At 42.9% G+C, this 16,696-nt stretch overlaps 1 protein-coding gene and 1 long non-coding RNA gene across 7 annotated transcripts in view; one reads left to right on the plus strand and one right to left on the minus strand.

The window, feature by feature from the left end:
• Positions 1–16,696, plus strand: part of LOC142013462 (uncharacterized) — an 88,851-nt gene that overhangs the window by 29,807 nt on the left and 42,348 nt on the right. For 2 of the 3 annotated variants that reach the window (XR_012645650.1, XR_012645649.1), the window contains exon 3: positions 2,707–2,887. This is a non-coding gene — a long non-coding RNA (uncharacterized LOC142013462). Of the gene's footprint in view, positions 1–2,706; positions 2,888–11,059; positions 11,487–16,696 lie in introns of those variants that run through there. The other variant, XR_012645648.1, reaches the window with a different exon arrangement.
• Positions 1–16,696, minus strand: part of RFX3 (regulatory factor X3) — a 212,487-nt gene that overhangs the window by 6,456 nt on the left and 189,335 nt on the right. For all 4 annotated transcript variants that reach the window (XM_074994847.1, XM_074994843.1, XM_074994846.1 and 1 more), the window contains 5 exons: positions 11,535–11,632; positions 11,065–11,214; positions 5,666–5,874; positions 4,059–4,212; positions 1,022–1,064 (listed from right to left, as the gene is read on the minus strand). In XM_074994847.1, the coding sequence (XP_074850948.1) occupies positions 1,022–1,064; positions 4,059–4,212; positions 5,666–5,874; positions 11,065–11,214; positions 11,535–11,632 (654 nt within the window). The remainder of the gene's footprint in view (positions 1–1,021; positions 1,065–4,058; positions 4,213–5,665; positions 5,875–11,064; positions 11,215–11,534; positions 11,633–16,696) is intronic.

Raw genomic sequence — 16,696 nt, forward strand, 5'->3', positions numbered from 1 at the left:
ACATAATGTTGTCACTAACGAACAACAGTGACTTTGCACTTCTATAATGCCTTTAATCTGCAGAATTTAACAGGAACTGAGGTAAAGACAAGCTAAGTGACTTGCCTAAGATCACACAGCAAGCCAGTGGGAAAGAAGAGAACAAAGACCTTGCTGATTTGCTGATTCCAAGTTGTAGATACTTAGAGGACTGAGAATTTTACTTTCTCCCCATTATACTCACTATTTAAAAAGTTATTTAACAAGGCTCTTGAAAAACAATATTTCCAATTCTTCAGTCCTTACAGAGAAAACTCTTAGGTCGTATCTACACTAGCAAGTTCTTTCAAAATATTGTTGGAAAGAAGGAGCTCTTTCGAAACATCCAGTGGAGGATCTACACACGAAAACCATTCTTTCAAAATTAAATTGAAAGAATGTGGCACTCCTTTTGAAAGCATTCTTCCACTTCTGTTTCAGGAACAGCACCTTCTTTTGAAAGCTTCTTTCAAAAGAAAGTGTGTATAGATGCTCCTCGGGCCCTTTTTTTCGAAAGAGCAGTCCTCATGGTGTCTGATGTTTCGATTGCTGGCCCATTCTTTCAAAAGAGCAGGGGCTGTGTGGATGCTCTCTTTCCAAAGAGCAGATCACTCTTTTGATCTGTTTTTTTGTGTGTGGACGCGCTCTTTCAGAAGAGATCTTCCAGAAGAACTTCTTTTGAAAGAAAGCTGTAATGTAGATGTAGCTCTATTGATTATCTATACAGAAATATGTACAGAGCCACCCACCAGCATGTAGTTTTGGGGTAGGATTCCAAATGCATACTAATATATAAACAACAAGATATTTCAAAAGCTTTTCTTATTAGTGGCCATATCTACAGCATTCTATTATTATTACATACTGAAACGTTGTAGATATTACAGAACACTAATAATTCAAAAGATTATCACAATATGGTTTTAGGCTCAGCTTTAGTACATTTGCTGCAGATAAAACTAGTTCTATAAAGAGTTACATATTCAAGAGATTAAGTACATACCTTTATCCATATTTCCAGGGGAAACAGCATTTAAGTCACCAAACTGCAAAATAATAAATATTCTTGACTAGTTCTAAAATCCACACTGCAAGTCCTATTTAAACATCAAAGACAACTGTGTTGTATTCCATGCTTCTTTGATTTGCAATGTAACTCACCACTTTTTCAAACAGTTACACTCATATAACTGCTTTGCTGCAATGGTTCAAACACAGCAAGAAAACCCTTTATTTTTTGATTTTACAACCTAGTTTGAAAACTCTAATTCCATAGTAGAGACCAGGAAACTTTTAAACCAAATTATCAAAATTACAATGGATGACAGCACATTTTGGAAAAGACACAGTGAGCCTAGATATATAGCAATTGTGAAAAAATACAGTTTCCACAATTGGTAGATTAAAAGGTTTCTCCTCCAAATTAGGCCATTTGGTTTTCATTTTTGGTGATGTTAAAATACACTCTTTATATTGACCAGAAAGGAAGCCTATGTAGAAGTGAAGATGACAGGGTGCAGAAAATCAGAGAGACTTTCACTTAGTACACTACAGTATCTCATTTCCCCTAAGATCCATTTTACTATTATTTACATTTAGGTAATAACATCAAAACTAAAAAAACAAAAACAAAAACACCTTAGTAATGAAAATGGTGAAACAAATTAAAAACGGAAGTTAAAATCCTGATTAAAATAATTATCTGACATCATTGCCTGTTTTGAGTGTGAGCTCTTTCAGTGAGTTATTCCTGCTTTGTAAAGTTCAGAAAATATTGTTAACTATGGTGTAATACCAATATGTTAACAAAGAGCTCCCACTAGACCTCCCATGAAGACCTTATCTGTAATAGAGTAATTTGCATCCATCTCACTTCATCATTGATGTAGTGATATTGGCGCACATACCTAATGTAGATGAAGTGAATCAGTTCACCAGTTGTGGTGAATCCTTGTCCCTCTGGCTTGAAGAAAACAGGTTCCCTCTCCGACAATGTACAGTAGAAGGGGAACATTTACACAAATAGAGCAGGGAAGGGCAGAGAGCAGATACAGCAGGCTGAGGATGGGTGACGCCATCAAGACATACATAAGAACATCCATACTGGTTAAGACCATAAGTCCACATAGATCAGTATCATGTCTTACAATAGTGGCTGATGGCAGGTACACCAAAAGAAATGAACAGGACAAGTACCATACTGGTTGTCAGAGTTACTGGGAAGGATGAGACAATCTGACAGCAGATTATTTTTGTCCAGTATTAAGAAAGGAATCAGTAAGTATCTAGGAACCAGGAGTAGGATATGTGGCAGATAAATTGTTAGTGCCACCTTATGGCAGATGTCCACTGCAGGTACTTGTCACAGAAGGGATGAAGTTATCAGATGAAATGGACTGGAAAAGGAATAGAAGGAAAGCATTTCTTAAGAGTTGTGAAAAGAGATTTGGGGACTCCTACTCCTGGTACAGCAAGGAGCTGAGTCCCACTCCTTTCCTACCTCTTTTACCTCACGCAAGGAGAAGGCAGCTGGATTCTAGAATGGAATGCTTGGGACCAGATTGGCGAGTATATGGTAGATGATGACCTGGACTATAAAATTATATTGATGGACGTTCTCACATACTTTAAGTGAACGAAGTTGTGGTCTAATTACGTTATATTCACTGCCTCTTGTCTTTCTTCCAGTGTGACCAAATAGCTGGGGCTCACATGAAGTATATCTTATTATGATGATTACTGGATTTATGCAATGACTAAATACAGTGTTGCCTACCAGCCACCTGTATCACCTGGAAAACAATCCTCCTGTTTCATCCCCTTTTTAAATGAGAAACTGCAGAAAAAAAATCGGACCTACACTTCTGAGGTGAGAACAATATACATGTATATGATATATTTATAATGCTACTTGACTTTGTTCTGGTCAAAAATACAGAAAGACTTAGCCTTCTTTTTGTTGCTTCCTACAAAATCAGGAAGTGAAGACATACATAAATGGCATAAATGAAAAAAAATTTAATCCCTCTCTGCCTCCCCAGAGCTGAGTTCGTTCTTATTTGATTGATAGAAGTTTGAAAATACCAATTACTGAAATCCCCATGCTAAACCTCACAGTTTGTAAATTCTATTTTAATTAAAAAGACAGAAATATAGTAACTCTACATCTTCACACACTCCATACTATGCATACATTATAATGAGGAAATTCTGTATTTTAAAAAGGCACTTTTGCATACTAATATCTGAATGGTTAGCAGGCAGTTATTTAGAAACAATTTATTTTCTAAATTGTGTCATGCCATGTTATGGTGTATTAACACACCATAAATTAAGCTAACAGTATATGGCAGTCTCCCAACCTCTGTTAAAGTAAAACATCCCTGGATAATATTAATAATCACAATAAATAAACCTTGAGGAAAGAATGCTGTATAATATCAACTTAAGTTGTGAGTTGATTTAACAGTGTACTAGGACATAGCATAATGATTTTATGGTGTAAAACCCACCATATTTCAGTTAGACTAGCCACCTGCTAACTATATAGGTCCCAATCCTGCAACCACTTGGGGGCTTTACTTTATATACATGACTAGCACCACTGAAGCCAAAAAGGACTAGTTGTACATAAAATCAAGTGTATGTAAATGTATGCACACCTGAGATCTGAGACATTTATATCCAATCCAAATTATTTATTTAAGATATTCGGTTTTCTATGCAGTTGTTTAAATAAATTAATTCTTACTTTCTGCAGATAAGTATTTCCAAGTTCAGCTTTCTTTTGCAATTTTTATAGAGTACTGAAATACAAGTGCTCAGTAATGCTGCAAATTGGGCAACATTTTAGTTGTCTAAACATAAATTAAGATACTTAACTTTTGGCACCCAAGTTTGAAAAATTTGTTCTATTTTCTAACCAGTTCCAAACCTTATGCCTAGATCAGTCTTGCTACACTTAATCAGAAATTAAAGATACTTTATAAAGGTATATTCCAAATTCATCTATAAATCAAGTCTCTTGCATATAATCTTACCTCTCCCATAACTGCTATAGGTGTTTCTCCTGTTGCCTGAGCAACGCGATGTTCTACTAAGTAAAACATGTACTCATCATAAAGCAGGCGGATCAGATGAAAAGAACCAAAACTAGCAGCACTGCGCAAGGTTAAGTCTCGAATAACCATTGAGCTGTTTAAAAATAAAAAAGATTTATACAGAAATAAATATTAAAATTACCCCATATTTACAATTACATGCCTTATCCATATGGAGGATTAACTCTAAGATGAATCTTCTGCGGTTAACACTATCCACAGACACAAAATTCCTGAGTTGTGAGTGTTTCAGTATGGAATGTCAAAAAAAAAATCATGCAGGAAAGGTATCAGAAAATATTATTTGCCCAAATATTCCAGAATCTATATATCATGCCATGCTCTGCAAATATGAATTATTTTGGCATAGATCCATCCCAAATGTTTCTCAAAAGTTAGATACAGTACGTGTATTTGCATTTTTATATTACACTATTTTCAGAGAAGTTACTTCGCAAGTAAACAAATTTCCCCTTTCTCTGGAACTATCATCACCGAGACCACACTCCTAGAACCTGGACGTCAGATTTTCAGAAGTTTATTTCTTTGTGCATGGACACCTTTCAATGCAGTAGTATAGGCTGAGTCATCCCAAGCTGAAGACATGCATCAAAACTTACATGTATATCAGTTATGCACATGCAAAAAATCAAGTCCTTTGAAAAACTGGCTTAAAATTGAAGAGTCTTTTACTTGAACCTTAAATAAAAACACTGTATTATAAATATTCTATTTCAAGGAAAGATCTATAAATACAGAAGAAAATATGTCTTTCAGCAGTACCATCACTGGTTTCAAAACTACAACACAAGGGACAGATTTCTAACTGATAATTTTCAAACCTGGTCACGTAAGTTGTGGCAGTAAGTCAGCAGGTATATCTTTGTATGTGCAATTGCAGGTTTTGTTTTAAAAATGCCACAATATTAAAACTCATAAAACACATACTAGACCGAGGATCATCTTTTAAAAATGTAGAAATGTTCTGTCAACATGCTTTATACACATGGAAAAAAATATATAATGCGACCATATATTTGTATATGAACATGACATACAAAGAATATACTTTATTTGCCAACACGTCTTCAATAGCAGCAGCAGAACTAATAAAGAATATTTATATTTAGCATGCTGTTCTTCCACATATTAAAAAAGTCTGACTTAAAAATGGAATATAATAGAAGATACAGTATTTTAATAAATATAATTAATAAAATAATCTTATGACAACAGTATTTTATCCCAAAGAATTCCTGAACACGCTATAAACTTAAAAGCAATTTTTGTTCTTGTTTGCATTTGCGCATTGCTTCTGAAATAGTTCACGAGGATCACTTATCAAACACTGAGCTGTTCTCTGCCTCTGAATTTGAGGTTACTATGACCCTCCCTTTTGATAAATGCTAACGGGTCTTTAATGATGAGCACTCTATGATTTGATCTTATTTTCTTCAATATTATTAAAATTGTGTGGGAGCATGTGCACACACAAACAGCAAAGTATGAAATACACTGAAACATTTGAGAAAAATTTGAAGTACAACCTGTAGAAAGACCATTTTAGCAGAAATTGCCGTGCTGCTTTAGGAAAGCTGGGTCGTCCTTCATATGGTTTCAGTGCTTGCATCATTACATTATCGAGCCAGGCAGCCCACTGCTCCAGAGTGCTCTGCTGCTGAAGAGTCATCTTGAAGTCTGTTTCTAGTCTCTGAACCATGTTGTCATCACACTGGCATACCCAGGAAGCCTGCTCCTATTACAGTACATATCTTCAATTAACATCAATATGTGAAGCTTATGCATAAATGGAAAATTATGAAAGATTAAATAATCAGCTGAATAAAGAGGATGACCTGCCTTTTCCATGCAAACTAATAAAGCCATTTTTATTTTTAAAACTACACAATCTCATTCTAACAAAAACATGAACAAACACCAAACAAAATATGAAAAAAGGCTTTCAATAAAATACCTAAACGAAGTCTACTAGAGAAAAAAATAGAAATGGAGTGGAATATTCCAACATTTTCATATGAAACTTCTTTAACTCTAGTAGTTCCTAATTTTTATATTGAAAATTACAGAAATAGGTAGAAAAAGGTGAGCAGAGGACTGCTAATACACATAGTAATAAACAGTGGTTGATGTTAAGGCTGTTTTGTTGGCCTGTAGGCAAACAAAATAAATACAAATAAATTATGAAATTTACTGTGTATTGTGGTCAAACTGGAATCTCATTGCATATGTAATAAATAATTTGAAACATTGTTACCACAGTAGGTAAATGTATTACTTTTAAAAAAAGATGCGCAGTATCCCCTCAATAGAAATACTGCAGTACAATTAGCTACTATCAGATATGCCCAGAAGGCCACACCTCTTGCCTTAGACCTTATCACAAAAGAGGCATTAGTTCTTTAAAGGGAAAAAAAGAAAAGCTGGTGGACTCTTCATTTGCATCCCCACTAAATGAAAGTCATCAGAACGCTTTGGGTTGGAACAGAGAAAATGAAGATGAAGAGGATGTGATGCATTGGCATGCAGGTCAACCTGCAGCCTATATGTGGCCCCCTGGGGTTCTGAGTGGGATCGCTTCATATAGCATTGTTCACACACAGGTTGCTAGGTTCTGCAGGATTCCATCCATTTAGTTTTTTCCTACAAGTGACATACACATAAAGCACGAACATGTGAAATGAGGTGTGAGCTGATTGCACACGGTATTGACCAAGAGCCATGCACTCCCTCCTCATCCAATAAATGCACTATTGCAGTTCAGTCGGCATCCCCAGCAAACTCTAGGTATACAGGTGCAGTTAGCAAAACTACCCTATCCCAGGAAACCAATTTGGTTATGACAATTGTGCAATATGCTGAGGTGAAGGAGGGCCCACTCAGGCTGTGTCTAGATTAGAGCCATCTGTCAATGTCTTTTTTCGGAAAACGTCTCTTAACAGATTACAAAGCAGATCGCTATTCAATTCACTCTGTTGACAGAGAGTGGCCAGACTGCCTGGCTGCTCACTCAACAAAATGGCATCCCAGACCCACAGCGGACAAGGTCACAGGTCAGCATTTCCTTCTGGGAGCTCCAGCGAGACCCTAGACACCTGTTCCCTGCCCATACTGAGGCATGCCTACCTCCACAAGGGACCGCACAGCTTCTAAAGCAGGGCTTTGACTCTTTCTGGGGGAGACAGCTCTTTCCAGGAAGCTATGGTGCCAGAGCAGCCCCTGGGCTTGCACTGGCCCCACACAGAGGTGCTTCAGCAACTGCTCCTCCTCCTGATGGCCATACTCCTCTTCCTCATGGAGGGTGAGACTGACACCACCTTCAAGGACCTCAACATTGCTATTGGATGGTCACACCTGCACCCCTTTATGCCCTCAGGTGCACAGGAGGATCTGGAGGCACCGCGCCAGTTCTGACTAGTGGGATTGGCTGGTCATGGGGCAGTAAGATGACCAGCAGTGGTTCCAGAAATTCCACATGTGAAAGGCCACGTTCCTGGAGTTCTGTGCCTGGCTCGCCCCTGCCCCCCAGAGACAGGATACCCGGCTGGGGTTCCTGAACTGCATTGGGACTATCAATGGGACCCACACCCTGATCTGTGACCTGGAGCATAGCGCAGCCAAGTATATAAATTGCAAGAGATGCTTCTGGATGGTGCGGCAAGGTCTGATCGACCACTGTGGACAGTTCACAGACATTTACGTTGAGTAGTTGGGATGGGCACATGACAGCCATATCTTCTGCAACTCTGGCCTGTGCCAGAGGATGGAGACGGGCACATTCGTTCCCCACCATGAGCTGGAGGTCAGGGACATGCAGATGCCACTCTGTATCATGGGTGATGTGGCCTATCCCCTCATGGCCTGGCTCATGGAGCTTTACGCCGGCCAGCTGGACCCAAGCCAGGAACTCTTCAATGCTCATCTTAACTGGGCCAGGATGCAGGCCAAGTGTGCCTTCGGCCACCTCATGGCAAGCTTCCAGTGCCTGCTCTCCCACCTGGATGTGGGAAAGCACAACATCCCCCAAATTGTGGTGGCATGTTGTGCCCTGCACAACATAGTGCAGTGAAAAGTGGAGACCTTCCTCCCAGGGTGAGGTGCGGCCACTGATCGTGAGAATGAGCAGCCACACCTAACTCTGACCCACCAGGCCCATCAGGATGGGGAGCAGATCCGGGAGGCCCTAAGGGAGAGCTTCTCCCACGACCCTCAGTAACCCTCCCCAGGGGCCTTGGGCCCACAGACCTCCCCATCCCCACCATGACCCCTCTTTTAACCCCCTCAACCCTCCCCAACCCCTGCACCATGAAGAAGAATGTGGGTGTGGTGCTCAAATAACTATTTTACTGAACCAAAGAAAAACCAATACAAAGAAATGGTGTAATAAAAAACTATTTACAAACAGTGCAGTGCAGTGAACTATTTACAGTTTGGGGAGTCCTGTGACAGGGGTTGGGGGAATCAGAACTCGGATGGGAGAACTTGGGCCAGAGGGTGGGGAACCTCAGAACATGGCGTATGTGTGGGACTGCAAATCTGAGGGTGAGTAGCACCCAGAGTGGCAATGGACTCAGGATCCCTTCCCACCGCAGGTTCGGGGCCTCCATTGAGGCTAAGATGGGGCCAGAACCAGGAGGAGGTACAAAGGCAGTGGGGGGGCGGTGCGCCTGGGGAGCAGGGGGGTTGGCATGGCCCTCAGCCATTGCAGGAAGTCCAGGACGCCCTGTGGGATGGACAGTGGGGGCTGGGATTGGGGAAGTGGCAGGGGCAGCCACAGGCTGCTGGGCCATCATGTGCCACCAGCTGCCAGTAACAGCATCAAAGCAGGACATGAGTTGGTCCCAGGCTCGCAACTGCCACTCTGTCACCCCACACCTGACACTCCATGACCTTGGTCATCCTCCAGATTGAGGTCCCCCTGGAGATCCTTCCAGACATAGCAACAGCCCCTTCATCTGTGGGCTCACCCTTGTGCTGGGGTGGGGCTGGCTGATCTTGGTGGTGAGATGGGGCTGGCCTGGCCCTCAGACGGTGTAGGTGCAGCTGTAAGGAAGACAAGGAGGGGTGAGTCATTCATGCAACGTTACCCCTAGCACCCTGTCCCCCACTGTGAGAAGTGACGAACACCCCCCAGGCCAAAGGACGTGAATGTCCAGAGAGCGGAGCCATGTGGCCTGCACAATGGGCCCTACTGCATGGGGGCTCCATGGTGCATCTAGGACTGCGGGGACCATAGCGCCCTTGGCCCCACAAACCACTTGATGCACTAGCAGCCAACAGGGGTGTCCAGCCACAGAGTTGTCCCCTCCTCATAGGTGGCAGGTGAGCCGGGAGCAGCCTGGCCCTCCCCCGTGCCCTGACCCCACACCTGCAGCTTGTAGCACTGTCTGCTGGAGCAGGTGCTGATTCTTGCTTGCGGGCATGCCCACGTGTACGGTGCTGCACTCGTCAGGGGTCAGGCCGACTTCCTTGTGGCAGGCCCATTTCCAGCCACATCAGATGCTGGCAGGGCCTCCCCACCCTTATGGCCTGGGGCTCATCTGGTCTCCCATGAGGCTAGCAGCAGGCTGGCACCTATGCCCGGGGGATTCCTACTAGGTCTGGGTGGTGCACACAACTTTGCAAGTGGTTCCACATACCGGTACCATAGTGCAAGGTCCCACCTGAACTGGCCAGGTGATGCTCACAGCACTCCCTGTCTGCACCCCCCCTCCCATGCCCTATGGTATATGACATGTGGGGTACTTACCGCAGGGACTCCTGCCCAACACCGACAAAACCCAGAAGGTGGCCTGGCTGGTAGGGACTGATCCCAGCAATATGCAGAGGCTGCCATTGTCCTCTGATGCCATGTCCGGCTCTGGCAGGGTTTGTGGCTTGGAGGCCCCCTCCTCTCGCTGGTGGTGCTCCAGCTGCAGTGGATGGACCTCCAGCGTCACGTCCACAATGTGGGCTGAGGGTGATGTGTCTCCCCACCCTCCAGGATGGAGTGGAACTCCATGTACTATGGGTAGGTGGCAGGTCCTGCATCCTGAGCCTGGACATAGCCCTGCCTGAGCTACTTCACTTTTTTCTGGACCTGCTCCATGGATCAGGAGGGGTGACCCCATTCCACCAGGGCAGTAGTCATCCAGGTGTAGACAGGGGCATTGAGGTGCTTCACCTTAGGGCCTTGGAGTATCACCTCCTCCTCACACCACGGGTCCGAGACAGCCTGGACCTCAGCCCTGATCCAGGAGGGGGTCCGCCGCCCTGAGCTCTGGGGTGGCTCCTAGGATCCAGGAGGTTACTCCCTCAAGGGCCCAATAGGGTCTCACAGCTCCTGTGCACGTGCCATGCTGCTGGCTGGTGTAGCTGGGGAGCATGTTGGAGGGAGCCACATGGCACGCTGCTGCTCCAACACTCTGCTTCCTGCCACAGTTTCCCAGGCTCCCTGTGGCTTTAAGAAGGGATGGAGGCAGGAACAGTTGAGCACTGATTGCTGTGGACAGGGTGTCCCCTGGGGCACCTATGCAGCACCTGGAGATATCTTCTGTCGAAAGAAAGCACCCCGGAATGTCCAGATCCGCATTTTGTCAACAGAGACATTCTTCCTCATGGGGAGCAGGGTATGGCCATTGACAAAAGTGCTGTGTTCTGTCCACCTACTGTCAACAGAATGTGCTTGTGAATCCGGATGCTCCCCAGGTTTTGTAGACAAAACTCTCTAGTGTAGACGTAGCCTCACTAGCCTGGGTTGCCCATTCCTACTCCAATGTCTTTGCTTCCTGGGGACATTTGTATAAACCGTTAGATTTGGATAGAAGCACTGAGCATACACCCCAACGAAATGTCTCTGTTGCATGGTCTGGATGGCAATAATACTCATGTTCACTGTTTATAGGGAAAACATATAATAAACTCACTGTTTTGTAAAACTACAGTTTACCTGGACGTTGGCAAAATCAACACGGTTGAGGTCATTGAGCATCTGGTTGATTTGAGAAGTGTTCTGAAGCACAGCACGAGCTGCCTGAGCCAGGTGATTAAGAGATGTGTATCTTCGCAGAGTCTGGGCAAAGGCACTTACAGCGGCAACCTATGATGAAATCCATTTTCTCAAATAATAATGTACTTATATTATTTTTGGAGCAAATTTTCCCTTAATTATTTTATATTCAATTTTAACCTTTTTAATATTCATTTTGTGTGAGCTAGCTCTAATGAATCACAGCATTTACAATTACAAATCATATCAATGTTTTTTCTTTTGTTTTTAATAATTTCAGCAAAGAAAACAAATATAATAGCATTTAACCATCAAAATGCTACTATTTTTACTATAGCCATTAATGTCATTCAGGCTCACTGTTAAATAATGCAACGTATATTCAAAACTAAATTGTTACTTAACTTTACCTTGGTTTGTATCATTCTCTGTGGAATATTGTTCATGGCATTGGAAAGCCAACCTTCGAGGCTTTTTGCAAAATTGCGAATGGCTTGGGTCAAGGCACCTAAACATTAAATAATATAAACAGAATGAAAAAAGTTCCTGTAAAGAAAGCTTCATGTCCTCTATACTTTAGTATTCCACACTGATGAGAATTGCTGTTTTTAAATACTTAGAGGCTTATCCTGTCTAGGTTCAAAATTCCTCATTCTTGTACATAATGTGCAAAAAATTATTTTATTTTCAGCTTTTGCAACCAAAACTGACATCTTATCTAAAAAGCTTTCAAATGTCTATGGCCAAAGCCCCAAAATACAACTGATGAATACTGGTGGAACATCAGTGCTGAATACTGGTGGAACATCAAAAACTGTAATAGTTGTTTTGTATCTACTGAAACAAGCAGGGTTCTCTAGAAAGTTTACATCATTAATTTTCAACTTTCCAGTGTGAGGCTACTGAAAATTGCAATTATTACAAAAGTACAGTTTCCTCAAGTTAGTACAAATTATGCTGCGTCATCATCCTCATGCTGCTTATTTCAGTTTTAAAGAATGCAATGCATGGTACAATATTCAAAGGCAGTACCACTCAGCAAACTGTAACAATATACATAACTGATAGAAAGTGGGGTTATTCTTACCATGGAGAAGGTTCTGTTTTCCTTTCCCAATACAGCTCCCTCAGCACTGATGAGTGGTCCACACAGGTGGTTCGAGAGAAATTTTATAGCCCTGTCGATGAGCCTGTGACATGATATTCCCTTCTACAAAGGAAGAGATGGATACTAACGTGCATTTCTCAAGTGAGAAAAAGTTCTAGTTCATGAAGGGGATGGAGGGGAAATATGTGCTGAGAGAGCTACACTTGGAAAAGAAAACTAGAACTGCTCCACAATAAGTAAAAACCTCACTATTCCTTACCTCTCACTTGCTCTCTCAGATGTAATATACAGATCTACAAAATAGTATTAAATAAAACAGAAGGGAAAACTACAAGTTTTGACAGATTGGTGATGAATACCGCATTTGTAATAATGGTGTTAAAAAGCCTGAAAGGAGGAAATTCAATCCTTTTAAAAAGATTTTTGCGTAACATGTAAGTGAAACAATGCAAATGCCTATAAGTAAGTTGATCGAGTAGATTTATAAAATCATAGCTCTCTGGCAGAGTACGAATTAGTTGTCTAAAACAGTCATATTCTATGAGAAATGACCACGTACAACTTAGGTAATTTATGTTTCCGTTAAAGTTGCGTGTGTTTTTAAACTATCAGAATTAGTGAGACACACAAAAAAAAGATTAAAAAGAATTCCTAGCATATTATTTTGTTTTCAATTATGTAGTAGGAACTACTAATGGGTGAACCTGGTAAATTCTGGGCCTTGTGATGTTGTAAAATTGGGCTGGAAGTCTTTCAAGAATAGGCTTTTTAATGAGTTTTCTAGGACAAAAGAAAAAAAAGACTTTTTTTGGTCTGTCAAGTAACCTGGCATAATTCTATTCCTATGAAAATACATTTCTATACCCTTCTTAATTAGCTGTGCATTAATTCATGTGACCAAGGGTTTTACAGTATAGAATTTTTTCACTACAGTATTCCTTAGGCAGTAACTACCAAGTTAATGATACTTAGTTGTCTAAGACAACATTCTTAAACTTTAGCAAGCCACTTTGATTTAAATGTTTTCACAGGCCCTTAACCTGGCTTCCAATTTTCCCTGTGGGTGCTCAGCCCAGCCCCAGGTCCCACCTACACTCCACCCTTTCCACCAAAACCCCATTCTGTAGTGAAAATACACCAAACAGGAAAGGTTCAGTAGCTGAAGCCCATGACACCCAAGTGAAACAAAGTGGGTCTATACGACTAGGGAAAGACTTCATATTATTCACTAGGAAAGAAGATACGACATGAGAAGGAAAGACTGAGTATGGAATCCCAGAGGCTACTGGTGTCTAGTGGTAGAAGGCACTGGCGTCTAGCGGTTACCAAGCTGTAAGGAGCCATTACTCTGATGTCTCCAACATGAAGCAAGGAAACTGTTAGAAGTAGTAGCTCCAAGACTCATTATGAATCCCCAAGACTAAATAGAAGAGAAGGAAAGAATCCCAGAGGACACTGGTGTCTAGCGGCTAATGGGAGGCGCCATTACCCCGTTAGAACTAGTAGTAAAGGAAAAGCTAAGGAAGCATTAGGAGACAGGAAAGTAGAGGACAGAATCAAGGGATTCCCTTTCCTCTTCTAGTAAAGAAGCCAGAGCTCAACTGCCTCTGTGTGAGAGGGAAAGAAGAGAGAGAGCCCCCAAGTCCATTCCTTCAGAGGAAATCCTCCCGAGCCACACGCTTTGAGAAATGAGAGTACTCCATATGTCCCTCAGTCACATTCAGCTGCCATCCCAATGATTCCTGAGCCAGACTGTATGATAGCTGTATGGCGCCAGTTGGGTGCTCCCAGAACTACCCAAAGGCAGTGAAAAACAATTAGTAACAATTTTATTTTCAAAAGTCATGGTCCTAACAGCCCTGCAGCCACATAGCGGGGTGATGGGGGCTAGTCCACTAGCTGCAAGGTGGCTTGGGAGAGGCAGTCCCATAAAATGTACATGGCTAAATGCAGTAGAGAATATCCTCTGTTCAGTAACTGTAGTATTTCTTGCTAGTCCTGGGAGGAAACCACAAGGGTAAGCCCCTCAAGTACTGAAGCCCCATGCAGGACAGGGCGTGGCGCTGTCTGCAAGAAGGGTCCACATTGCCCAGCAGCCACATGGTGTGGTGGGACAGGTGCTAGCCACATGGTGGGGAGGGGAGGGGACTAGCCAGACAGCAACATGGCACCAGATGGTGGAGGCAGGACAGCTCCACAAAATGCGAAAGTCAGAAAAGAAGTTTATCGGCCTTTCCTGCTAAACTGTGTGCAGAGAAGTCTTCACCCCACACAGGGCAGGGCATACCACTGTCTAGAAGCATGGTCTGCACAGCCCAGCCACCACGTGGTGTGGTGGTAGTGGTGGTGGCAGCTAGCCACGTGATGGGGGAGGAGGCCCGCCAGACACATGGAGCCTTGGGGGGCGAGAGGGTTAGCCACGTGATGGGGGAGAAGGCCCAAAAGACACATGGTACTTTGTGGGCAGGGAGGAGCTTCCCTGTACAAATGTGAGGCTCAGAAAACAAGCTGACCAACCTGTTGAAATGGTCCAGTCAGGTGGGTGCTCCTAAAACTGCCCAAAGGAGGTGAAATAAATTTGGTAACCAGGTTATTTTTAAAAGTCACTGTTCTTCTTTAAAAAGGGACGGAATGAAGCACAGTCCCAGCAGGGAACACTTAAAAATGTAACCACCGCATGGCAGCTTGCGGGAGGGGCAACCACATAAAAATGTAACCACCGCATGGCAGCTTGCGGGAGGGGCAACCACATAAAAATGTAACCACCGCATGGCAGCTTGCGGGAGGGGCAACCACATAAAAATGTAACCACCGCATGGCAGCTTGCGGGAGGGGCAACCACATAAAATGTGAAATGGATAAAACAAGTTTCTTAGCCTCTCCTGCTAAATCCTGTGCAGGGAAGAAGCCCTCTCAAGCACTGAAACCTTGCCCGAGACACAGAATGTCGCTCTCTGCACACATGGTCTGCACAGCCCAGCAGCCATGTGGTGTGTAGGGGAGCTTGATTTTCACCAGTTACTGCTGACTGGCCCTGGTGTTTACACAGCACAGATTTGTCTACCCACACAGAAAAGAGATACTGGATCTTCTGATTGCTCCATGATGGTGTTCTTTTGCAACCCTGAGAACTCATGGCTAGATGCAATCGCTCCTGAGGTCTGCCAGCCATGGTAGTCAAAGAAAATGAATTCAAATTGCTGGGCTTCCTGTTACCTACTTCTTGCACACCTGGAGAGCAGCAGAGGTGCATGCAGCCAGAATGGACATATTTGGGGCATTGTGGGATACCTCTCAAGGTCAATAAAAATCAATTTAAAGTAACAGTGTTTGCACACTAGTATTAATTTGACCTTTTAAATTGGAACTGGGCATTACCCCATCTGGGAGGATGCAGGACAAGAAAGTCGACCTTTGCACCCCTTGAAATCAATCTAATGGTATTTGCAGTGAAGACAATCACATTGTAAAATTGAGCTAAGTGCCTTAAAATCAACTTTATGCCCTAGTGTAGACAAAGTCTTACTGTAACTAGAGGTTCTTTGAGATGTGTGTGGTTCTCTATGTTAGTTACCAAACATAGGTGTGAATTCATGTCATGCACTGGAGTTGGAACAATTTTGTAGTAGTAGTGTCCATTGACCTGCATATGTCGTGCATCATCCACATGCTCATATATGATGTTATAAGAGGCAATTTGGTTCAATACTACGCCAGTGTCACTCTTACCAGCAAGCAATGGAGCCTGCAACAAAGGGGATGGAGATGAAATTGGCACCATATATCTCAGTAAACCTCTTCTTCTTCTTCCTTGAGTGATGGTCCCTATTTGGATTGCAGGCATGAGTGATGAGCAAGTAGTGCTCAATATGGAGTTGAGGACTCATGAAAAGTTATAAACTGTAAGATAACACAGCCAACTGCCACTTTCACCCCAGCTACTGGGGTGATGATCTAGTGATTGGTAAAGGTGTGGAAAGAGCATCACAGGATCTGCCTGCAAATGTTCTGCCAAGGTACATCTTGAAGGCAGGTCAGTGCAGGGGCATGTGCCTACGTGGAGTAAGCTGCGACTTCACGGGACAGAGGCAGGTATGAGAAAATGTAACACTCTGCAACACACTGGGAGATGTACTTGGAAATGCAATGCAAGGAGAGGGCCTTGCACCTACAGCCTTCAACAATGAGCCTTGGTGAAGCATAGAAGGCATGTATTGGAGCAAAACAGCAGGTGCCTGGTGGATGTAAAGAAAATGTAATGTTTTCGCTGTGTGGGAGGTTTGGGGTAGAAGATGGAAATGTGGATTCTCTGTTGAGGTGGAACTACAAGCCACCTTGCGGATGAATTTGGGATTCAGGTGCAAAGTAAATTTATTCTAATAGAAGTTACAGGGGAGTGGCTATTATGGCTTCCAGTTCACTGAGGCGTCTCTCTGAGGTGACAGCCACCTTTCATCTTAATGG

This window comes from Carettochelys insculpta, chromosome 5 (genome assembly GCF_033958435.1).
Source record: "Carettochelys insculpta isolate YL-2023 chromosome 5, ASM3395843v1, whole genome shotgun sequence".
Lineage (NCBI taxonomy): Eukaryota > Metazoa > Chordata > Testudines > Carettochelyidae > Carettochelys > Carettochelys insculpta.